This window comes from Gekko japonicus, unplaced genomic scaffold, assembly GCF_001447785.1.
Source record: "Gekko japonicus isolate JY-2015 unplaced genomic scaffold, Gekko_japonicus_V1.1 scaffold990, whole genome shotgun sequence".
NCBI classification, from domain to species: Eukaryota; Metazoa; Chordata; class Lepidosauria; order Squamata; family Gekkonidae; genus Gekko; species Gekko japonicus.
Genome location: NW_015175385.1, coordinates 475,057 through 500,680, shown reverse-complemented (window position 1 = coordinate 500,680; position 25,624 = coordinate 475,057). Strand labels below are relative to the sequence as shown.

The following is a 25,624-nucleotide window of genomic DNA, read 5'->3' as shown; positions in this document are numbered from 1 at the left end:
GTTTGACTGGGTAAGGAACCTTCTTCTTCTCTCTAGAAGATTTATCCCCTTTCCTTTTTGGTCTGAATGACCATCTTCTCTACTATCCACTTCCTTGCCAAACTTTTCCCCAGTTTCTCCTGTCTGTGTTCAGATTGCTCTTAGCTAATGCTGAATTCTGACTTCATTCAGTCAAGGTAGAAATCTGACTTTGTCAGAACTAAACCCTTTTTCTGTCAGAGCTGTTCTCAGATGGTCTCAAAACACGCCTTTTCTCAGTTAAGGCAGGAATCTGACTGAATCTCCTCAGCATCCAGCTCTCTCAAGACTTTGCCTGGAGCAGCTTGTCACTCAAGGCTTTACGGTTTTGTGAAGAATTAACCCTTCACAGTCCTGTAGTTGTATGTTCAGTACTTTTAAGTCTCTTAAAAAGTGCAATCTGTCACACTGACAGATTTTGATCTGATCTGCCTGCAATGAAAATGCTTGCAGTAGGCCTAACTCTGTTGAGTGAAGTGCCCTCCTGGAGTTTATTGAGAAAAGCGGTCCTGGAAATATGTGAGTCCTAGGTCAGAGCACATCATCATAAACTAGACCTCTAAGCAAACAGGCCGTCTAGACAATAATCTCAACTTCACTGTTGTATGTGAATTGTGGTTTACAGAGCCATATAAGCAAAAGGGAGGTTCCTGCCTCAAGGGGCATAAACTTCTTGAGGTGAGAGCCTCGCTTTTGCTTATACGGCTCTGTAAACCGCAAATCCACATATTACAGCAAAGCTGAGATTATATTTAGATGAGAGAAGGACAGAGGGAACGAATAGCAAGGACCAGCATTGAAAAGATGGCTTCGGTCTCCCAGACGGTCCCTGCTGAGCTCGTCCCTAATTAGCCTGGAAAGGGGTCACAAAGGAGAACTGGCAGCCTCTCCAGGCCCTGACCTCACTGATTAACACAGACAGTTGCTAATTGCCAAATACTTTTGGCAAGGCCTGGGCAGGTTTCAAAGGGTCACCTTGGGGCAGCTCCCAGGTGGACGGTGTCATCACAGCACAGCAGAGCTGCCGGCCTGGCGTAACTGGAGCTCCACTCCCAGCAGCGAGTCTGAGCTGGGGTGGCAAAGCAAAGGGGAAAGAAAGAGGCAAGATGACAAACCAGGGGACAGAAGTCCAGCTCAGAGATGCCCATCAGCCAGTGGGAACAAGTGCAGAGAAATACACACAAAGCTATACACATTCACAGACTCGCTCACGTTGCCCCCAAGGGAGCAGGATCAATGAAAGAAAAATATCACTTTCCCCAAGCACTCACTTTGAGTCAGGTGGGTCTTGAGCGAGCGTGGAACACCAGTCAGGTGGGTCTTGAGCGAGCGTGGAATTTTGTACAGAGGGCAAGAATCTTGCAAACGGTGGAATGGCTTTCAGATTCACGATCATGACGGTAACAGAAGGTTCACTGTTTGGGAGAGGCATACGGTCTGCAAATATGAAAGTCTGGGTAGCCTACTCCAAAGTTCTTACTTAAAGATTCACAGATAACAGTGCCTGAGGGTCACATTACAACCTATGCCTTGGCTGAGAGGACTGTTGCCATGGACTGACTCACTGACCTTGATATCTCGTCGTCAGTCCCCTGCCTCATCTGCAATAATACTTTATTATTACATTAGCTTGCTGAGTCGTTGCCAGGGCTAGTAGATAATATCTGTGAAGTCCCTTGCACACTTGAAATGTGCTTGAGAGACGAATGCCGGCCTCTGCGTGGGTCCTGGAGATCTGGAACGATCTGCTCTCCAGCTGACAGAGATCAGCTCCCCTGGAGAAAATGGCTGTTTTGAAGGGTGGACTCTATGGCATTGGGCCATGCTGAGGCCCCTCCCCTCCCCAGACCCCACCCTCTCCTGGCTCCACCCCCAAAGTCTCCAGGCATTTTCCAACCTGGACTTAGCAACCCTAGTTGGCAACCCTAGGCCTCCAGATTAGGGTTGCCAACTTCCAGGTGGTGGCTGGAGATCTGGGATTACAACTGATCTCAGGCAATGTTCCCTCTAAGCTGTGGAGTCTTGTGAGCAAAAATTCTACTTTGTGAGCTACTGGCATTAAAGTTGTGAGCAAGTGATTTGGCTACTGCATAAATTAGTTTGCTCTGGAGCCATTCTTCCTGCTCTAAGACAAAAATGTCTGAGCCGGAGGCTACAAAACTGTGAGCTAGCTCACACTAACTCATCTTACAGGGAACACTGATCTCAGGTATCAGTGACCGGCTCCCCTGGAGAAAATGGTTGCTTTGAAAGGTGGACTCTATGGCATTATATCTCACTGAAGTCCCTCCCCTCCCCAAACTCCACCCTCCTCAGGCTCCCTCCCCCCCAAAAAAGAATTCTCGGTATTTCCCACCCCAGAGCTAGCAATTCTACTCCAGATACAAAGTACTTTTATAAAATTAATAATTGGTCTGAATATATATATAGGGCAGTTACTCCATGTCCAATATGCTTAAATTGGTATCTTTTGTGGTAATTTGAGAGCCAGAGTAGTATAGTGGTTAACAGTGTCAGACTAGACCCAGGTTTGAATCCCCACTCGTTCCATGGAAGCTCGCTGGGTGACCTTGGGACAGTCACCTTTTCTGAGCCTAAGCTAATTCACAGGGTTATTAAGAGGATAAAATGGAGGAGAAGAGAATGAGGTAAGCTGCTTTGGGTTCCCATTGCGGAGAAAGGCGGAGTATAAAGGAATAAAATAAAATAAATTTCAATGTGAGAGAGACGATATGCAGTGCTGGCCTTGGATGTAGACCCCAGCTCAATCATAGACTGAGCTTGCTCTGAGATCCTGGAGAGGGCTGAGGTAACATAAATTGATAAGTTGAGATAAATTTGAATGGATATCACATAACAATAATTAGCATTTGTTTTGCACATCTGAAGGACTCATTTTGCAGCATTTCAAGGGCTCAATGCACTTTATGTTATTGTTTCAATAACACAGTACAATAACACCTGTAAGGTAGGTCAGCATTATTCTTTGGTTTCATTGACTTATATCCAGTCTTTCCATAAAGCTCAAATTGGGTTTCTGTAAGCCCTAAAGCAAACTCATTAATTAATTGCACCCTAGACTGTAGATGGGGTGGGGGAAGCCTTATGAGCTCACAACACATGTCAAATAGGAACTGGGAAACATAACTCAACTGCCACGCTATACTGCCTTATGATGCCACATCATGTTGGGGTGGAGCTGCCAACCTAACAGAATTTAACTTGTTTGTCTCTGTTAGACAAGGGGGGGAAGCCAGTTTTATTTCTCTCGCTGTCTCTCGTCATACACACACACAGCTTTCTACCATTTTCTAGTATTTTTTTTAAAGGTTCCCTTTTTTGCATGTGCACATGGATTACACATGTGTATACTGAATGGGGCAGGGCCCAGAGGTAAAAGGTTCCTTTTTTTGCATGTGCACACGGATTACACATGTATACTGAATGGGGCAGGGCCCAGAGGCTTTGAAGTAGACGTGTGCAGTTGGTGCCCGCCCCATGTGCCAAATTTCAAATGGCCACTGTGCTGCATCTGGTCCCTATCTGCCTGGCCTCTCCGTTGGAGCAGTGCCATGAGAAGGAGGCTGTGCCATGTTCTTTGGCCACAATTGTAGAGTGGCAAAGGAGGAGAAAGATGGCCAGGCAGAAGCAAATGGATGACAAGGAGGCGCCACACTGGGCTAGCGGGCTAGTCCAAGCTTTCCACCATTGCCAGGTCAGCTGCTCATGTCCAGCCTGGCCTCTGCCACGAGCCACCAGCCCCGGCACACTCCCGCTTGCTAATCTGCCCCATGAGGCGTCTGCTTGGAAGAGGGAATGTGCTAGCCGTGGCAGCCCCATACAACTGGAGGTATGGCAGCTGCCAGCCAGCAAGAGACATGACATGAGGACCAGGCAGCAGTAGCAGCAGCAGGGGTAGGCTGTGTCCTGTGTAGTTGTGTTTGTGTGAGAGAGATTGCTGTAAGGAAATCCCATTGAAATTGGAGAAGTGGGGGGGAATCCATAGACTCATTTCTAGGGTTGCCAACTGCATGGAGCAAAAAATATCCTGTCCTTTGGATAGAGGCTCAATGGGACGTTATTTTATTGACCTCCATGCCATGAAAAGTGTCAGCTGCCTATTTCTTTCTCTTAAAGGGACAGGACATTTTTCTCCAAGCCTGTGGGCAACCCTACTCACTTTTCAGTAAGCATGCTTAGGATCATGCTGAACATGAGGGTCTTTTCCCTATGTGTATGAGAGAGGGGGGGCGAGGGTGCTTCTTCCTCAGCCTCAGTGTTCCCCATCTGTAAAATGGGATTGTGCTTTCTAGATAGGGTTGCCTGCTCCAGGTCTGGAAATACCTGGAGATTTGAGAGTTGAGCTGGAGGGGGGGGGGCTTCATGGAGAGGAGGGACCTCAGTAGGGTAGAGGATCGTACATGAAAAGTGGAATAAATATTTGAAATAAATAATAAATAAGCTACCTATGTAGTCTGGAGATCAGTTGTATCTCCCGGGGATCTCCAGCCTCCACCCTATTTCTGGAACACCCTCTACAATGCGATCATGCTTTCTAGGACATCTTCTAAGTGCCTCATTAATGTGCTGTGTTCATCATGTCTGCTGCTGTGCTCATCTTCTTCCCCATAGTTTTGGTTCCCGTTTTGTGCTGATGACACAGCTGCTGCTTCTACTGCGTTAGGCCCATCTGCTGTGACTTGACACTACCTATGGATGGTATGGCTTCAGGGCAGAAGACTCATAAGAACACACCATAACGGCACATTTTCGATGAACTAAATTTACAGCCAGGCTCTCCCCTCTCCCCTACAAAGCTACCAGCATTTTGTCTCCAAGGAGTTTATTTATTTGAAAGGTTTATACCCCATCTTTCAGTAATTTGATCTTCAGGGAAATTCACCATAGATTAAAACTATATAAGAAACACAGGTGCAGATGAGCTCCTGGCCATGGAGCAGCTAATAATCGGGCCTCTTTACCCACTGACAGTGGGTTCTCCTCAGTTCCTGCCCACGCGGTGCCTGACTTCGATGAGGACCATGATCACGTGGAGAAGGAGCTTCCTTCAGCCTTCACCTCTCTGTGCTATCTTCCCAACCTGATACAGTCCCAGGGAAGGAATAGTTTGGGGAAACCCTCCTGTTCTGTAGGATTCCCGTGGACAACGGGCCAACAGATGCTGGGGTCACATGATGTTATAGCTTGTCTGCAATTTCCTGATATTCACGTTATGGTTGCTACAGTCCTGTGGTAGTGTGTGCAGGGACACAGTGAGCCCCAAAGGAAATCACCTTTTCTAGAAGCGTGCTGCCGAGGTGTTGGCAACCCTGAATGAAAGAGAACAGAGTCATCATCCCATCCACTGGAGAAGGGACAAACAACAGGAAGATAGGTTTGGCCGGAACATCAGCTCCACCTCTGTGCCATTTTCCTCCCCGCTCTCTGAAGCCTGCCTGCTCTGTCCAGACACTGAGTGCTGGAAGCAAGCAGTAATTCTCCGTGGCTGCCGTGTGAGCTGAGCCGTGTGTCAGACTCTTGCCCTGGCTGTGATAGAGTGTTCTCATTACAGCAATGCCCTCCCCAGCCTCTGAAGAGTTTCCCCAACTTCAATTACTTAAAGGTACTCCCGTTCCAGACATTGGTTCCCTCCACCTCCTGGAGCACATATTGCTTAATGCAATACTCGCTACCAAATGCACCATTAAGGTGCCTGGAGGTGCTCACCTGAATGCGTCAGCAGGGTCCATTGTACTGCAAACCGTGGCTGGAAATGGAACAAAGGCATTCCAGGGGACCCAGGAATTGGAATGCAGACTTTCTTTTTCCCTCCCCTTGCTGTGAGCAGCAGTGCCAGAAGAAGGAGCGCAAAAGAGAATCTCTTGCTACAGCAGGAAGAGAGAGAATATTGCCTGTCTGCAAACAAGCAGATATCAACTGGGGGCTTGCTGCGGGGTTGGGGGGGCTAAATGTTCGTAAAAAGTGATATGCGTATCGCCAAAGACAGATCCCCAAAGCATTATGCACAACCAGCTCTTCCACTCAGCAATCCTAAGCAGCTATCTAGGGCAGTTCCTGTAACAGACAATATTGTTTCTTTAGAGGCCGGGGGGGGTGATTTCCCCCCTTAGAATAGAATCACAGACTTGGAAGGGGCCATACAACCCGTGGAGTCCAACCCCTTGCTCATTGCAGGATCAGCCTAGAGCATCCCTGACAAGTGTTTTTTCCAGCTGCTGCTTAAAGACTGCCAGAGAGGGGGAGCTCACCACCTCCCTAAGCAGCTGATTCCACTGTTGAACAACTCTTACTGTAAAAACGTTTTTACTAATATCCAGCCTGTACTGTCCCGCTCTTAATTTAAACTCATTATTGCAAGTCCTATCCTCTGCTTCCAACAGGAACAGTTCCCCAACAGGAACAGCTAAGTGACAACCCTTCAAATACTTAAAGAGAGCAATCATGTTTCCACCACCCCCCAACCTCAACCTCCTCTTCTCCAGACTAAACCTTTCCATGTCTAACAGCCTTTCCTCATAGGGCTTGGTCTCCAGGCCTCGAATCATCCTTGTCACTCTCCTCTGCACCTGCCCCATTCTGTCTGCATCCTTTTTGAAGTGAGGCCTCCAGAACTGCACACAATACTTGAGGTGTGGCCTGACCAATGCAGTGTATGGCGGGACTATGACATCTTGCGATGCCTCTATTGATACACCCCAAGATCGCATTAGCCGTTTTTGTTGCTGCATCACATTGGCTGCTCATATTTTACTTACGGTCCACCCATACCCCAAGATCTTGTTCACACACCTTCTAGGGCTGCCTTAACAATGTATTCTCCTGTTGCCCATATGACTCCAAGACATGAAACATCCCTTCAGGAATAACACACGAAACTTTCAGTCAGATGCTAGTCAGGATCCCTGAGGCCCAGAGGTAGAAACTGATTGAGAACGCTGTGAGGATGGGAAGAAGAATGGATCCCCTAGTAGGACACAGTAAACTAGGGGTTGCTTTTGAGCACCTTTAGAATTCATTGTCTTCACTAATGACTGACACACATCTCGCCCTCCCGTACGTACATCTACAACGAGACTTCTAGGCATAATTGATTTGTGGAACTCTCTGCCACATGATGGGGACTAGTGTGAGGTGGCTTTTAAAAGGAGATTTGACAAGTTAATGGAGAATATGTTACTCTGTGGCTATCAGCCATGATGGCTCAATGGAACCTCCATGTTCAGTGGTAGTGAATGTCAGTGTCTGAGTTGCTTCGACTTCTGTACTTTGCTGCTGGTAGGCTTTCGAGGGGCTTCTGGATGATAAAACAGAAGCCGGACTACAGGGCTCTTTGATCTGCTTCAGCATGAATCTTACGATTGCATCTGTTCAAAACATTTGAATGTTGGCTCACATTAGAAAAGCTACACACATGCACATACAACTAAAATTTAAACCCCAGACAGGCAGAGTTAAAATTATAGAACGGAAATGAAATACCATGAGGAAGAACAGCTGCAAGGCTTACCAGCTCCAGCTGCCATAGGACTGGGGATAAAGTGGCTACATTTTACAACCAACTCCTGCTCTTTGAACAATAGTTTGAACTGCAGACATTTGCACATGATGATGCTTCTCTCTCCATGCCAGGGGAAGTATCCCCTACTCGTTTCTGGACATCCAGTTGCTGTGCAAGCAACAGCAGCATCAAATTAGGTATTTGTTAAAGGCACAAGCCCTTCACGGTCTGGGATCAACATATCTTCCGGACCGCCTCTCCTGGCATACCCCCCCAAGAGCTTTATGCTCCTTACGCAAAAACACACAGGTGGTCCTGGGGCCAGTGACCATTTGCCTGGCCTCCACTTGAGGGAGAGCCTTTTCAGCAACTGCTCCTGCCCTATGGAATGCACTTCCAAGTGAGACCCAGACCCTCTGGGACTTAGCTCAATTCCCCAGGGCCTGTAAAACGGAACCGTGTTGCCAGGCGTATGGGTGAGACCGGGGAGTGTTATTTTATTTATATACTGCCCTCTGCTTTTCTCTCTCCCCTCTTTGGGAACAAATTAAACAGTTTCTACGCCATCTGGTTAACTGACTTTGTGCGTATAGTTTTAATTGTTTTAAATTGCTTATTTGTGTTGTGATCTGCACTGAGCCCCACAATCGTGGGAGAGAGCGGAACAGACATTGAACAAATAAGTAAATAAATAAAGAGGAGGCCACACCTTTTTTCTCATCAGTTGACAAGTCTAACTGGGGTGCCGCTTGCTGTTAAGCAAAAACATCTCTTCCTAACTCCATTCCTATGGCTGGTGCTTGCCAGAGTCCATTTTCGAGTGCCCTACATAACCTACTGAAGCCCATGACAATAGATTCGCAGAGGCATTCATTCACAGAGCAGCAGGGTCTTGCTGGAGAGGCACTGAAGTTTCTGTTGCATACATTTCAAACAGTTAGGGAACAATCAGGCAAGGCTTTTTGTGCTGGTACCGGGTCTGACCAGCCTGTACTACGGCAAGGCATGGAAGATCCTTGATCTATTGTGTTTCTTCTGAAGTCCTGGATCCTTAGTACAGGCAAAGAAGGAGTGATAATCAACAGTGACTCTTCAAAGCCGGATAAAAATGGAGATATAAAAGGAAGATCGAGGTGTTGGGATGACATTTCCTTATTGCAGGCTCACAGTCAAAAAAACAAATCTTAACTGTCCAGAGAGTAACCACTGAAATAACAGTTCCTCACTGCAGTGAACATTCTGTGGATACAAAATATTTTGGATTTTTAAAAGATTAAGTGGGTCACTCACACTGGTAAGGGAAGGGCCCAAACCTTTTCCACCACTAACCATTCCCATGGGGATTTCCTGTTTTCTGTGGCCACCCTCATGTACCTGTCTCTGAAGCATACTTGGATGGCGTGAAGACCTTTTTCGATACATATCATTTTATTTATTTAAAACATTTTCATGCCAGCTTTCCACTCAATTACTGATTCTGTCTATAGCAGGAATATCTTAGCATAGGATTTCTTCCCTTCTCTGCGTGTTTCTCCTTTCGACTGTTTCTCGCCATTCTTTTCCCTCCCTTTCACTTAATAAAAATGAAGACACACCGAGAATAAAGAGAACGGGGTGCAGCCACAAGAGAGATCAGGGTGATCACCCTGTGGTGAATCATGACCCCCCACACACACTGAGGGCCACTTCGCTAATCCATCACTTCCACATGGACACTCTTTGGGTTCAGTTTCATCTTCCTGTCTTCCAGCAGCGATGAAGACTTCTACTGTTAGCAGCAGGGATAACATCAGGCCAGGGCTCAGCCCCTTTGCAGGGCTGTCCATTCCTCCTCTGGTTATGAAACTGATTCTTTGGTACAGACTGTCAGATGAGGTGGGGAGGGCAACTGTGCTGGCTGTTTTTCAGGAGCTCCCACAAGGCCCGTCTCTCACACAGGGCTTCTCCTTCAGGCTGCTTAAGGGGTGTATCGAGATCCCATCTGAAATTAATCTGATGTTGGCTGGTGATACTTAGTTGACATTGATGACTTCTGTCTTTTCTTATTTGTGTTTTTTCTGCAAAAGTTGGCTTTTCTTAGCCACTGTGAATCTTTGAGACTGAGAAATATCCAGATAAACAAACCGCTTTGTCTCTGCTTGGACCTGGTGTACACTCTTAGTTCTGGCTGAATTCTGACTGCTACATTGGTAGAAAGCGCCATCAAGCCATAGTTCTGGGTGGTGGCCAGGCTCTGGGTGGTGGGTGGAGATCTCCCGGAATTACCACTGACCTCCAGACGACAGAGATCAGTTCCCATGGAGAAAATAGCTGCTTCAGAGGGTAGATTCTATGGAATTATACCATGGTAAGGACCCTCCCTTACCATGCTTACCATGTAAGGAGCTGCGGTGGCTCAAGTGGTTAAGACGCTGAACTGCAGGCTGTGGAAGGTCGGTAGTTCAGCAGTTTGAGACCCGAGTGTGCCGCATGACGGAGTGAGCTCCCATCTCTAGTTCCAGCTCCTGCCAACCTAGCAGTTCGAAAGAAAGAAATTGCAAGTAGATAAATAGGGCCCACTTCGGTGGGAAGGTAACAGCGTTCCGTGCACCTTGGTGTTTAGTCATGCCGGCCACATGACCATGGAAACGTCTTCGGACAGCGCTGGCTCTTCGGCTTTGAAACGGAGATGAGCACTGCAACCCTAGAGTCGGACTCGACTGGCTTTCAAGCAACGGAACCTTTACCTTTAAGGACCCTCCCCGTGCTTCACCCCCCAAATCTCCAGGTATTTTCCAACCCAGAGCTGGCAACCCTATATAGCCGACGTATGGTGACCCCCATAGGGTTTTCAAGGCAAGAGAATTTCAGAGGTGGTTTGCCATTGCTTGCTTCTGTGAGGTGACCCTAGACTTCCCTGGTGGTCTCCCATCCAAGTACTCGCCAGGGCCAACCTTGCTTAGCTTCCGAGATCTGGTGAGACTGGGATAGCTTAGATCATCCAGATCAGGCAATTGCTACATTACTCTTACTTTATGTTTTTATGCACCTTGCACTGTGACCTGCTGCTTAAAAAAATCATACTTCTTTTAAATCATCAATATTATATATAATTATTTTTATGCTTTTAAAAAACTGGTTTATATAATTATGGCTTTTAAGATTTTATGTTGCTGGTTGATTAGTTTCTAGTGATTGTTGTTGTTCAGTCGCACAGTCGAGTCCGACTCTTCGCGACCCCATGGATCATCTCCCGCCAGGCCCTCCTGTCTTCCGCCGTCCTCTGAAGTTGGCTCAATTTCATGTTCGTTGCGTCAATGACACTGTCCAACCATCTCATCCTTTGCCGTCCCCGTCTTCTTTGACCTTCAATCTTTCCCAGCATCAGGGTCTTCTCCAGCGAGTGCTCCCTTCTCATTTGGTGGCCAAAGTATTTGAGCTTCAGTTTCATTATCTGGCCTTCCAGGGAACAGTCAGGGTTGATTTCTTTTAGGATTGACTGATTTGTTCTTCTTGCAGTCCACGGGCCTCTCAAGAGTCTTCTCCAGCACCATAGTTCAAAAGAATCTATTCTTCAGCGCTCGGCCTTCCTTATAGTCCAACTCTCGCAGCCATACATGACTACTGGGAATACCATTGCTTTGACCATGCGGACTTTTGTTGGCAGGGTGATGTCTCTACTTTTTATCATGCTGTTTAGGTCCGCCATCTAGTGATTACAATGTTTCTTTTTACTGCCGTGATTTAATGTTTTAATATCATATATTTATTGTTTTTGTTGTTAGGATCTTTTCTGTTATCTGCCTCAAAAAACCACAGACTGCAAGTGCAGGGCATAAATCTCCTAATAATTATCCACCTAATTAGATCAAAGCAAGCTGAGTGTCCTAACCTGAGTTAGCCAAGTGCCAAAAACTGATGAAGCACATCTTGAACTCAGACTTTTTCCACGCTGACTTTCTAACCTAGCCCTGCTACCTGGGATGTAATTATTGGGGGTTCCTGGGGATGAGGATTCTGCTGTGTGCACAACTCTTTCCATTTAAGCAACAGCCCTATTCTTTGCCCAACCAAAAACTGGTACACAAACAACACCAATGGTTTCCAAAGAGACAAACTTCTGCTGCATAATTCCAGAGGAGCAGCTCATAGATTTAACATAAATAATGCACACCAGTTGCATTTACACTACTAAGTTTACACTGTGTGCCAGCAATTACAGCCACCATGTCAAGCTCATCTGTCTGTCTGTCTGTCTGTCTGTCTGGGTTACCATTCCCCAGTTTGGGGTGGGGGATCCCCTGCTTTTGTGGACTCCTGCCCACCACTGGCTAGCTGGGCAGCGGGAGGAAATTCTCCCCCTAAGAACAACATTGGGCGATGTGCCCACATCATCCAGATGGGATGTGGGCAGATCGGTGACGTTGGGGTGGGTGCTCTGGTTTTTTGACAAAACTCTATGGTCTGAGGGTGATTTTACCATATAGTTTTGCCCCAAATCCAGAGCGTCACCTCTGAAATGTCAATGTTACTTCCAGGTGATGTGCAACATCATTTCCAGTGACATCGGCACATAGGAAGGCGACACTTCTGGCTCCCGGAGCATCCCCCCCACCCCCCCACCATCATCTCAAAAAGACCTGGCAACCCTACTGTCTGTCTACTATCCCTGCTCAGTTGACAGATCTGACAAAGACTGGTGGATTTCAGATTTCAGCGTATTCCGTGTTTCATTTTCAAGCCACAATGCAGCAGAACATTTTCCAATGCACCACCAGCAGCAGTCACCCTGTATCCCTGGAATTTCTGTGTTACTTTGTGGCAAAAAAAACAAACAAGAGTCTTGTGGTACCTTCAAGATGAGCAAGTTCTTATTCTAGCATAAATTTTCGTTGACTAAAGCCCATTTAATTAGATGCATGTATATCCTTGATATCCTTGATATACTTGAGCTGTGGTGGCTCAAGTGGTTAAGACGCTGAACTGCAGGCTGTGGAAGGTCAGTAGTTCAGCACTTCGGGACCCGGATGCCGCATGATGGAGTGAGCTCCCATCTCTAGTTCCAGCTCCTGCAAACCTAGCAGTTCGAAAGCAAGAAATTGCAAGTAGATAAATAGGTACCACTTCGGTGGGAAGGTAATAGCGTTCCGTGCACCTTCAGTGCAGGCCACATGACCACGGAAACGTCTTCGGACAGCGCTGGCTCTTCGGCTTTGAAATGGAGATGAGCACCGCAACTCTAGAGTCGGATTCGACTGGCTTTCGAGCAAGGGAACCTTTACCTTTATATCCTTGGTAAACAGTGATCAAGAGGGTTAGGCAGGGAGGCAGCACACAAACAGTTAACCCAACAAGATGCAGTGAGCTAAGTCTTGTGCTGAGCTGGCACTGGTCAGAAAGTCAATTTGCTAGCAGCTTCCCCAGGCCTCAAAGTGCTGCCCCTTTTACATACTTCCCATCCCCTGAGCTGGGCAGCAGTGACCAAGAGGCTGGAAATTACTTTGTGGCCACTGCTAATGGGCTTCTAAGTGCAGGGGAAAAGAAACCACAAGGTGGGGTGGGGTGGAGGATCGGAAGGCTGCAGAGCCAGGGGAGGGAGAGCAGGTACTTCAGTAGCTGCCCGCAGTCTGTAGCTTCCTCTCCCTCCGACTCCCAATATCACAACAGCAGTAGTTTTCAAGTGTATTTTACAATCCAAAATGGTTGCCGGATACTTTGCTTCAAGGGAAACGTCTTACCTTTCAAAGATTTTTCTTTTTCTTGCAACAAATAATGGGCATCCTTAAACTTTGTACAGGTACATAGAATATATAGAAAATAAACAGAATAAATTTTTGATACGGTTCCTAGATTCTAGATTCATAGCCCAACGCAGTCTTGCAGGTTGAACAGTCTCTCTTGCATTTCCTTGTCCTTCTCTGCTGACCAAGTTAGGGTTACTCTCTTCTTTTTTTTGTTAACGAACCCTTGCCTTAGTGCATTAACGGCACTGTGGTCCACCATCAGTAGCAGGCAGATAACGCTGCGTGTTCTAGTGGTTAGAGAGCTGGATTGGGGAGTCCCTGGTTCAAATCCAGAAGCTCCGTAGGTGACCATGAGCTCCTGACCACTAACATACCTCACAGGGTTCTTGTAAGCGTAAAATGGAAAGCAATGCTTGCTGCCCTGAGGTCCTTTGTATGAAAAGAATGTGATGGATGAAGCTTCACTTGCTAATTACTGCAGAGGAAGCTGGGCCTAAAGGCACTAGAGCAGACCTGTCTATTTTTTCCTGACCAGTTGATAACCCGAACCCTTTGCTATTTGCGAGACATTTTCTTCCTGTCTTTTTAGTAAGGAAGTTATGTAGACCTAAATGCTCACAGTGGACAAATAGTTTCAGTCATGCTTACACATCATGGTGTGCTGCACTGTAACCAATGATGTTGCCATCTCTCTTCCTGACAAAGGCTCCTATGCCTCTTAAGAACTATATGACAGGAAACTGAAATACGATGGGCAAATCTGCACCTGTCCAATTTTCTGCCGTGGTGTTGTTGAAAGTTAAAAACTCAGAGCCTTATTTAGGAATGCTAAAGTGGGCCCACTGGCCAAAGATACATGCAGTAGTTTTGTTGGATTTCAGTATTTGTCCAGCTGAGGTCCAGAGGAGAGCTCGTTAACCTTGTCTGGGCTGTCACAGGGCAGCGATTAGCATGCGCAAGCAGGGTCTGAAGGACAGTGCTGTTATGTCCCAGTGTGGCAATGCATGCCTGCACTAGGCCTGGCCATTGCATGAGACTAACAGTGGCATCCTAACACAGATCTACCCAGAATTCTATTCAGACCTATTTAATGGCACGTACTGTCAGGAATGATGGCATTATAAAGGATCAGATTGCTGTCCCACATCCCAGCTGTCCTCCCTTTAACACATCGAGGTATCCTTCATCTCTCTGGCTGCAAGGAAATGCCTCCAGGATGCTCGTGGCCTGGTATGCAGCATAACAGGCTTTCTAACACACGTGTGCCATTATGGAAGTGCTTCACCCACATATTCCCCACATCCCAGCACAAGAACCTAGAACCCAGGAATTGCTTATTTGCGGGCAAAATTGGTTCCACCTTTACTTTCTCACAAATTACTCCCAAAGTTCTGGCACCTCATAATCAGACTGGACTTTATACTGGCTTGGTACTCCTGGGTGATGTCACACTGGTTTTTTTTTTAACATGCAGGGAAATGTTACCCATCCAGTTTGGTGTAGTGGTTAAGACCACGGACTCTAATCTGGGAGAACCGGGTTTGATTCCCCCACTCTTCCACATACAGCTGCTGGTGTGACCTTGGGTCAGTCACCGCTCTCTCAGAGCTCTCTCAGCCCCAGCTACTTCACAGGGTGTCTGTTGTGGGGAGAGGAACGGAAGGAGACTGTAAGCCGCTCTGAGACTCCAAGTGGAGGGCAGGGTATAAATCCAATCTCTTCCCTTCTTCTTCTATACTCATCTATACTAGTTTGGTGGAGCTGCGGTGGCTCAAGTGGTTAAGACGCTGAACTGCAGGCTGTGGAAGATCAGTAGTTCAGCAGTTCGAGACCCGGGTGCCGCATGATGGAGTGAGCTCCCATCTCTAGTTCCAGCTCCTGCCAACCTAGCGGTTCGAAAGCAAGAAACTGCAAGTAGATAAATAAGTACCACTTCGGTGGGAAGGTAACAGCGTTCCGTGCGCCTTGGGGTTTAGTCATGCCGGCCACATGACCACGGAAACGTCTTTGGACAGCACTGGCTCTTCGGCTTTGAAATGGAGATGAGCACCGCAACCCTAGAGTCGGACTCGACTGGCTTTCGAGCAAGGGAACCTTTACCTTTACCTTTAATACTAGTTTGGACATGAATAAGTGCAGTGCCGGCAGGTGGTTCAGTGTATTGCCCTTACTGGCAACTATGGATGGGAAGCAGGAAACAGTTATTTCCTGTTGTGAGGGTTGTGTGTTCCCATCAGTTCTGGTGCACAACCTTTTGCCCCATGCCAATCCTGCTAGTCTGTGGGTGCTCGGTGCTCTGCTATAAGAGTGTCAGTCACTTGCAAATGCATTAATGTGGAGGCACACAGAAAATGGTCATACAGAAGGGGCTACAGCTCAGAGCTGGAACACATGCTTTGTATTCAAGAGGTCCCACGTTCAGTCTTTGTGTCTCTTTGTTGAAGGATCTCAGGCCACAGGAAGGCGACACAGGTGTAGCAAAAGACTTTTCTCTGCCTTAGAGCTAGAGGAGCCACCATCAGTCAGAGAAGCCAGCCTGGGCTAAATGGACCAAAGGTCTGACTCAGTATGAGGAAGCATCCCAGTGTCATATATCCTACAACAAAGTATGCTTTGATTGAAGAAGAACTGGTAGTGGTTAGAGTATCAGACTAGGACCTGGGACAACCAGTTTCAAATACTTGCTCTGTCATGGAAACTTGCCAAGTCACACTCTTGTCACATGGTAGTTTTTGTGAAGATGGGGTGAAGGAGATGAGAATGATGTGATATGCTGGTTTGGGTCTCCACTGTGGTGGAACAAGAGAAGAAGAAGAAGAGATTGGATTTATACCCTGCCCTTCACTACCTGAACGAATCTCAGAGCGGCTTACAATCTCCTTTCCCTTCCCCTCACCTACCTGTGAGGGAGGTGGGGCTGAGAGAGCTCTTTCGAGGACTGCTCATGAGAGAACAGCTCTGAGAGAACTTGTGACTGACCCAAGGTCACACCAGCAGCTGCATGTGGAGGTGTGGGGAATCAAACCCGGTTCTCCCAGATTAGAGTCCTAACCAATGTTCCCTCTAAGCTGTGGAGTCTTGTGAGCAAAAATTCCGCTTTGTGAGCTACGGGCATTAAAGCTGTGAGTGAGCGATTGGGCTGCTGCATACATTAGTTTGCTCTGGCGTCCTCCTTCCTGAGCTAAGGCAAAAATCTGTGAGCCGGAGGCTAAAAAACTTGTGAGCTAGTGAGCTAGCTCACACTAACTCAGCTTAGAGGGAACAGTGGGACTCCTAACCACTACACCAAACTGGCAGAGTATCCATTTTAAGAAGACTAGCATTTGAGGCTGTTGGGCCTCTTCTAGCTAGAATGCAAAATCCAGAGAACCAGAATCAAGAAGGAAGGATTGAAGAAGGTGTGGGGGCATTCAGTCTTTCCAGTACAAACCCTACATTGAGATTTTGGAACTCCACATTTTCTTTCGGGTTATTCATTGACATGACAGCATTGAGGGTATGTTGGCCCCTTAGTAGTTATGTATCAGCCCCCAAAAATTGGGCTGTTGGGAGTCTCAATGGTTATAAATGACCTCACTGCAGTCCTATGCAGAGTTGTCTAGGGTGAATGATTTCAGTGGGCTTAGTCTGGAGTCACTTCCTATAGGATTTCACTGCACGAACCTGGGTGTGCAAGATCTATATGCTGCCTGCTTTCAACCCAAAGACTGATTTGTTTAGAGGCTGAGGATCCTGCATCTTCCTGTTCTAGACACAAACACACATAAGGAACAGCTGCGAAGGGCTGGAACTGGCAGCAGCATGCTGGGAGCAGGAAATGATCTGGCACCGGCCACTGGCCAGGCTTTTGGAGGCATTGGTCAGGAGGGAGGGGGAGGAGAGATGCTCGTCCTTCCCTCGGTAGCTCCCAACCCCAACACAGATACCAAGGAAGCTGATGAATTATTAAGCAGGCCCTGTCCTAGGCGTCTGGGTCTGCTTTCTGTGCTGCCAAAGGCTGTTTGCGAACACACACCAGCCATCAGGCTGCACTGGCAAGGGAACAGCTGCTCGGTGAAAACTCCCAACTTTGGAAAACTGAAGCTTTTGGAGGCAGGGAGACATTGGATTCTGGATGCTGGATCTGGAGAAGCTTCAGGGGCCCAGGAGCTGCCTGGGTGTGGCCAGCTGGCAGCTTGTCCTGTCACTTCCTCTTCTGCATCCTTCAGTTCTGTCTCTCCCCATTTTTCTGTCTCTTGGATGCTTCTGGTATTCCTCATACCTTCCTTGCTTCCTTTGCTGGACCTCTCCATTCCTGCCCCATTTCTCCTGCAAGTTCCTTCTCTCACCTTCCTTCCCCCTGTGCCTCATTCTCTTCCAAGCTGTCCTTTCCCCACCACCACCACGACCCTCTTGTGATCACCGGCACCCTTCTTTGCTGTTCTTCCCCCTTGCTATCTGTCTTTGATTTCCAGCACTGAAAAGTCCTTGTGGAGTACCTCCACTAGGCAGCTGAGGACTACCTCACAGGGCCCTGGTGGGGCAAGATGCCCATCCAGATATTCTGCACCATCTCCTTCACTCCAAACCAAGAGAGAAACACAGTCAAGGATGCAGCTGAGAGTAATGGTGACAAGTTCCTCTACAGCCGACATGAAGTGGAAGACATGGAGGTGGACTACGAAGATGCAGCAGAACTGGAGGGAAAGGAAGAAGGTGCTCCAGATTTGATAACCTTTGCCAACAGCTGCACCTTGCATGGGGCCAGCCACATCTTCGTGGAGAGTGGCTTTGGGGTGCGCCAGGCGCTCTGGACTGGTGCGTTCCTGTTCTCGCTGTCCATTTTCCTGTACCAGGTGATTGGGCGAATATTCTACTATCTGGAGTACCATCACATAACACAGCTGGATGAACAGGAGAGCTCCCAGATGACTTTCCCTGCCGTCACTTTCTGCAACTTCAACCGCATTCGTGTTTCTCAGCTCACCTATAGTGACTTGTTATATATTTCCCCACTTGTGGGCTATGACGATCTCCCTTTGGAAGCAGGATTCCCTCTGGTCCCACCTGCCTTTGAGATACCCGATGAACCTCTGAATTTGTATAACTTTTTTGATCGAAACAGCCATCAGCTTGAGGACATGATGCTGACCTGCAAATACCGTGGTGAGCCCTGCAGGCCTGACGACTTCTCCGTGGTGAGTGGTTCCTGTGTCGGTCCTCATGCCAGCTTTGAAGGAAATAACCTGTCTGTTGTCCCAAAGTGCTGGCTGGCTTCAGATCCGATGAGTAGTTCCCTTCTTGGAAACTCCTATCATCTGCCACTGATCTCCGCTACCCCCCCTCCATGCTCCTTACAAACAGAAGAGGTTTGAGAGAGATACTACCCCCCAGACAGTTCTGTCCAGAACAGAAACAGCTGCCATGCATACAACTAATCCGCCCAAATTTCTGCTAAGCTCCAGCTTTAGAGTGTAAAATAGAGACCAATTTAAGCACCAAGCCAATTTTGGTGCTTAAGGCAAAGCAATCTAAATGCATCCCCCATGCTAAACAAAAAAAATATATAATAATGAACAATTGACAAGTTTCTGCCCTTTAATGGTACCCTGGAATCTTCAGTCTGAGGTGGACTAGCTCACATTGGTCTTGCTAGAGATTTTAAGTTCAGGAGTCTGTACCAAAGTTTATCCTGACTGTCCTTTTAGATTTAAGCAGAAAATTCCCTCCTGCCCCAAATCTACCTATTTGGATGTGGATATTTCCTTTAAAAAGGCATTTATTCTTGATGCAGCAATTCCAGCTCTGGTTGAGAACATCTACCTCTCTACCTAGGGAACCTGCCCCAAAAGATCAGTCCTTCATGGGCTATATTGATCCCTCATTGAATGCATCTGTCAATTAATCACTGTAATTGACCCATTCATTTATTAACCATAGTTTTGGAGTTTTTAAAAGTGATTTTCAGTTGCCTGTGCCTGATGTCATTCCCCATACAAGGTGACTCAGTCCTTCAAATGCATCATCTCGGTGTGCCTGTATAGATCTCGTTTCAGGTTTAAGCAATGTGTTGGAAAGGATTTGCCTTATATCAAATTATTTGTGTTATTTTGCAAAGGGTAACAGCTACCTTCGATGAACAGCCTCATACCATCAGCAATGTCAGAGAAAATGTAATATATATGGTAATCAGGTGGAAGCAAGAGAGTTAATAAACTAAAAAAAAATAAATACTTTAATCGGTGGATAGGCAAAGTTATTCCCATTGGGACCTGCTATGGCAAGTTTGCTGTTAAAGGTACAGGAGCAGAGACAACAAAAAGATGGCAACCCCGTGCAGCACAACCAAGAGGAAATGTAAACATATTTCTGCTAGTTGGGTCATTTTTAAGTATACAGGAGCTCTAACAGAAAAAAAGTTGGCAACTTTACCAACCTGTTTTTAGTTGCATATAGGGAGTGACTGCCCACAGAAAGGCATAGAGACCCCATCTTTCTGTTGGGTTCTGAGCCTGCTGAATGCAAGCTCAGTAAGTTAGGGTCATCCAAGGCATGACTTTTAGCAAGCTGGCTCAGCTTTGGCCTCAGATAGTGAAAGGGGAGCTTTTTTTTTTTTTTTTAACACACAGTCTGTTGGCTCCAACGGCAGAAGTGAGCAGCGCTCTTCCATTGTCTCTGGGTCTCACCCATCCTCTTCCTCCCTGTCCTGCTCTGCACCTGCTGCTTAAGTCCTCCCCCTTAGGGCGGATCACTATCAGACTCTCTAATCCCCCCCTTTCCTGGGTTGGACTTGAGTGATGGACATCCCTTGTGCCCCGTGGGCACCTTCCCCCTGGCCCCACCCTCCTGCCTTAGCCTCAGCATGGGGTGGGGCTGCTGTCCCAGCCTCCAACCTCCCTTCCCTGCTGCCACATACATTGCTGCTGGTGCTCCTGTTTCCTTCCCTGTCACTGTCATCAGCCTCCTCTGTGCTCAACCACCACTCAAGGGAGGAGGGGTCCACCTCCCTCCCTCCTGCCCCAAGTGAGGGATGTCTCGGCGACGTTAACACTCCCACACACACACACACACAATCCCTGGAGTCTTGATGCTCATTCCCTCATCTGGCAGCCATCCAGTCTCCTTCCTGGCTGATAAATATGGGGATGCGGGTGCCACCTCCAGACACACGCACCTGCATTTGTGACTGCCTGGTGGAATCTGAAGGCACGAACATCCAGGTCATGCAATCCACATTGAGATGGTGGTGCCTAGCCTGATAGTGCACCATAAACCTGAAAGGCAAAAGGAAGAGATAGCACTATAAGACATGGTTATTGTGATCCTTCATTCACTCTAACCATTGTAATGGAGCATGGCCTGTTACCAAAATAAATGAATTATTGTATAGATAATATTGCAGTGCTCCCACAGCCATTTAACAGCTAGGGCTTCTTTCTTGACAGTTGTGCAACATGTCTCGGGTGGTTGCAGCTTCTGGCTTAGGAACATGATCAGATATTCGTGCCCCTCCCATTCTTGAGAGAGTACTGCCCCGAAGCCCAACTCCAACGTGTCTGTTAGCAAAATGAAGGGGCAATCAAAGTCTGGGTTGTCATGTTGCGTAGGCTTGTCATGCTGGACAGATTGAGGCGTAGCTTCCAGAAGGCAGCTTCTCGTAGAGAGGTCCACTGCAGATGGTTTAGGAGGCCCTTCTTCAGGCAATCAGTGACGGAGTGATTTGGATGTTGTAGTGTGGGATGAAGTGGCTATAGTACCAAGTAGCCCCAGGAACCTCCTTAGCTGATGCTTGGTTTGGGGTTGAAGGTACTCTCTTAGCATTACCACTTTCTCTGGCACTGGCCAGACCTGAACCTCTCCTGCTATGAAAGCCAAATATTTTAACTCCCAGAACCCCAAATGACTTTGGGGTTGGGTTTGAGCCTGTCCCAGTCTAGGACTCTAATCACCATCTCCAGATGTTGCACGTTCAAGGCCCAATCAGGTCGAAATACAATTATGTCATCAATGTAGGTGGCAGCAAACATGTGGCATCCTGCCAGAACCATATCAACGAGCTGCTGAAAGGTGGCTGCTGCCATCGTATGTGAGGAGTCCCATTACCTGTGCAGTGGTGAAGGGTCTGAGCCATGTGTCATCCCCCTGCCCTGGAGCTGCCCACCAAGACCTTGTCACTGGAACCAAACACCCTCAACTTAGTCCCCTGGTAATACCAGGATTTCTGGTCTCCTGGACCACATCCAATGGTGGAATTGGGCCCATTCCAGCCATTCCTACAGTTGACACACATTATAGTGGATCAGGAGAGGGTTGCGCCGCCTACTGGCATTTCATCAGGGCCAATATACCATGAGGGGTGACCATAGAGTAGCTCAAGCAGACTAAACCTGGTTGAGGCCTGTGGCGTTTCCTGGGGGGGTGAACAGGAATGGTCCAAAAAGAGATCCTCCTGCCCCAAGTGAGGGATGTCTCAGCAGCACTGGCTAAAACAACCCATGCTCCCTGAAGTCTCACCACTGGTTCCCTCGTCGGACAGCCATCCAGTCTCCCTCCTGGCTGGTAAATTGGGGGTGGGTGGGCACACCCCTATCCATTCTGTGGAAACCTGGATCACTGGGTTTGCGAAGAAGATCGGGCCCAGTAGTCTCATTGGCAGTGCAGTCAACTATGTCCACTTGGTAGCATATTTAGAAGTGCTTAACTTTTTTTGTCATTAACATTTTATTGGTAATTATTTAGTAACAATACATAAGTTTTTAGAAGTAGAAACTTTTAACAATAGGTAAAATAAACTTCTCAAAGGATAGTTGCTTGTAGTATTGCAATACATTTTGGATTATAGATAACAGTGTACAATCCTTCTTTTATCATACCTAGTGCTTAACTTTTGGACACTGGTTCATTTATGGGGGTTAGTACAATCTGCTGAAAATCAGGTGTGCTTGGATGAAAGGGCATGCTTTAAGTTGCCTCTTTTAAAAAAAAAAGCGGTGCAAAATTTCAACAAATGATGGAAACCAGGACCTCGCTGGGCTTGAATCCTACCTGAGAAGATGTTAACTGTGGTAATGTAGGAAAGATGCTCTGTTGGTCTGCAGAAGCACTCTTCCCTTTGTTACAACTTCATATTTCCAAGGCAAAGGGACACCACCGCCATTTTCAAGGCATTTAAAAATGCAACAAGGGATAGCACAGCAGGTTATTCCCCCCCCCCCAGCAAGTGCCAAAATGGCCACAAACAGTGGTGTAGGGTTGCCCGCCTCCAGGTGGTAAGTAAACAAAAAACAGCCTTGATATTATTATGCAATCTGTTCAATTTCACAGTTGTTTTTTAAATTTACTTACAACCTCTCCGTGTTCTCACGTTTGTATGACCTCCAGGTGGTGGTTGGAGACCTCGTGTTATTACAACTGATCTCCAGCTGACAGACATCAGTTCACCTGGAGGAAATGGCCACTTTGGAAGGTGCACTTCATGGCAATATACTCCACTGAAGTCCCTCCCCTCCTTCAAACCCACCCTCCTCAGGCTGCGCCTCCAAAATCTCCAGGTGTTTCTCAACCTGGAGCTGGCAACCCTGCACCGGCCACTGTTTCGATACTTGAAAAGGCATGCAAGGGGGAAATGAATGTCACGCTGTGGGCTTAGGGTTGCCAGCTCCAGGTTGGGAAATTCCTGGAGATTTGGGGGTGGAGCCTGGGGAGGATGGGGAGCTCAGCAGGGAATAATGCCATAAAGTCCTCCCTCCAAAGCAGCCATTTTCTCCAGGGGGACTGATCTCTGTCATCTGGAGATCAACTGGAGATCTCCAGGCCCCACCTGGAGGATGACAACCCTAGCCTGATCAGGCCTCTGTGACTTTAAAATGGCATTGATGCCCTCCAGGTAGCCGCAAGGACACCATCACATCTAGTTTGGCCCCATGTTTTCCAGACCTGGTCTGGTGCTGAACTGTGTTGAGGGTCCATCCTCACTCTACAAAGCCCTCCTATTTGTTGGGAACAACACAAGCATTTTGCATCACACGTGTGACGGGAGTTTTGTGCCTCCCAGATCACCCCCTGGTCCATTTTTGCTTGTGTCCACAGCATGGATGGAGCGGTGGCTGCAGCTTCTGCCCCACTGCTGTTTTCACATCCTCAGACGCCCCTGTGAAGCTGCTCTTGGTTCTCTTGTATAACTGTAAGCAAAGTCTCTGGGTAATCTTGGTGCTAGACAAGGGCGCAGAGAACTCCTTCTCTGCAACAGAGCTCCTGACATTCAGACTGCATTTCCTACGGCTTCCTCCATTGGGCTGCAAAGTCCTCCTGACCCTCAGTACCAACTTTTGTAGCCAAGGGACGGGATGGTCTAATCTCTGCTCTTCAGGGATGCACCATCTCTGCCTTCCCGCGGCTTCATTCCTCTGTGCTGCCCATTCCAAGCTGCTTACTGTAATTAAAACTCTGTGTGCAGCAGGAACAGGGAACTGCAGTCATAAAAATACCCATCCAAAAGCAGCTAGCAGCCTCAGAGAGCAGGGAAAGCCGCCCTTCGTTATGGCTGGGGGAGGGCGGTGCTCGAAAGGAAGCAGCGCACAAATGTTTTACTGGCTGTCAGGCAAGGCAAACAAGGGAAGAAAGCACAGCCGGGTGATCCTAGCAAGCACTGAGAGCCCAGGCAAGAACGGCAGCACAGGGGGCCCCAAATATGGCATGTTAGGTCCCCAAGGAAATGAGCGTCCCGGCTGGGAGCAAAAAGGCCCTGGGTGGTGTAGACGCTGGCTGTGATCATTTGACAGGAGGAGCAGAGGGTGAGAAGTGAAGCTGAAAGGGTGCAAGAGCTGGAGAGTAAATCTGTTCTTTTCAGCATCACAGAGGGTGGAGTGGTTTGCAGTTACAGATGCTCCAGGCCAGCTGGGGACAACCAATGAGAGGGCCAGAGGCCCCCCAGAGAAAGAGAGGATCTGATACTGCAGTTTCACCATTCTAGGGAACAGGTCAGGCTTGGAACAGTGTGGGGAAACGGTAGAGGCAAAGGGGATGATCAAAATCAAAATGCAGGGATTATGAATAGGTAAGACTGATTGCACACTTGTGTGTATACATCTAGTTTTTTGGGGAATGGGGAATGAAAATTGTTATATCTCTGCAAGAAATAATGTCAGTATGACATTTAGTAGGCAACAGCCTGTTTCCTTGTAACAGGCCTGACAGCAGATAGAGAAAATGATAGGGAGGTGTTGGTATAAGAGAGCCATCCATACTGCCAGTGTTTGAAACTTTAAAGAGGTAATGCTTAGGGTGCTCTCTCCAGCTTCAGAGTCCCTGGCCCTGTCTCTCTTACCGCCTTACTTATCCAGATGCCCTAAGAGATCTTTCATATAATAAAGAAGTCTAGCCCTCAGGCCCCTTTAAGAAAAAAATGTCACCCACCTGATCACATATCTGCTCACGCAGAGGCAAAACTGACACTTGAGCTCCTGCATCGATTTCACAAGAGTTCTCTTTTGTTGGGCAAGGACAGCAGAGGTGACTGTGATACTCTTGTGCTAATAATAAACCAGAAAAGGAACAGGCTACATCTTCTTCCAAAACTATCTTGATTATAATGCTTGTTTCCTGTTGCTGTTGTTCAGTCACACGGTTGAGTCCGACTCTTCACGACCCCATGGACCACATCACGCCAGGCCCTCCTGTCTTCCACCGCCCTCCAGAGTTCGCCCAACTTCATGTCCATTGCATCGTTAACACTGTCTAAACATCTCATCCTTTGCCGTCCCCGTCTTCTTTTACCTTCAGTCTTTCCCAGCATCAGGGTCTTCTCTAGTGAGTGCTCCCTTCTCATTTGGTGGCCAAAGTATTTGAGCTTCAGCTTCAGTATCTGGCCTTCCAGGGAACAGTCAAATTTGATTTCCTTTAGGATTGACTAATTTGATCTCCTTGCAGCCCAAGGGACTCTCAAGAGTCTTCTCCAGCACAATAATTCAAATGCATCTATTCTTTGGTGCTTGGCCTTCCTTATGATCCAGCTCTCACAGCCATACATTACTACGGGGAATACCATCGCTTTGACTATATGGACTTTTGTTGGCAGGGTGATGTCTCTACTTTTTATTATGCTGTTTAGGTTTGCCATTTTTGTTTCCTGTACTAGATCATATAGAACATGTTTCTCCAATTATTTGAGAACCTCAGACAAAGGATAAGTGCTTGAAATGTGGCAAACCATATGGCTGAAGTCCTCAGACCACTGGAGGACATTTCTTATTCATGCGCACGAACAAGGTCTTGATAAGTAGAAACATCAATATAATTTTAGAGCAATGACCCCAGCGCTGTGCTCAGGGGTGGTATGGCATTGGGTTGACAATTGCCTGCCTGCAACCTTGGAGAGGTCTTGGGG

General features: G+C 47.5%; 1 protein-coding gene across 2 annotated transcripts in view; it reads left to right on the top strand.

Annotated features, from left to right (window-relative positions):
* The window catches only part of ASIC1 (acid sensing ion channel subunit 1), a 219,822-nt gene that overhangs the window by 142,242 nt on the left and 51,956 nt on the right, over window positions 1-25,624 (top strand). Inside the window, exon 1 of one of the 2 annotated variants that reach the window (XM_015425625.1) lies at window positions 17,787-18,437. The exons of the other annotated variant lie outside the window; for it this stretch is intronic. Within the exon in view, the coding sequence (XP_015281111.1) occupies window positions 17,787-18,437 (651 nt within the window). Of the gene's footprint in view, window positions 1-17,786; window positions 18,438-25,624 lie in introns of those variants that run through there. 2 annotated transcript variants of the gene reach the window in all.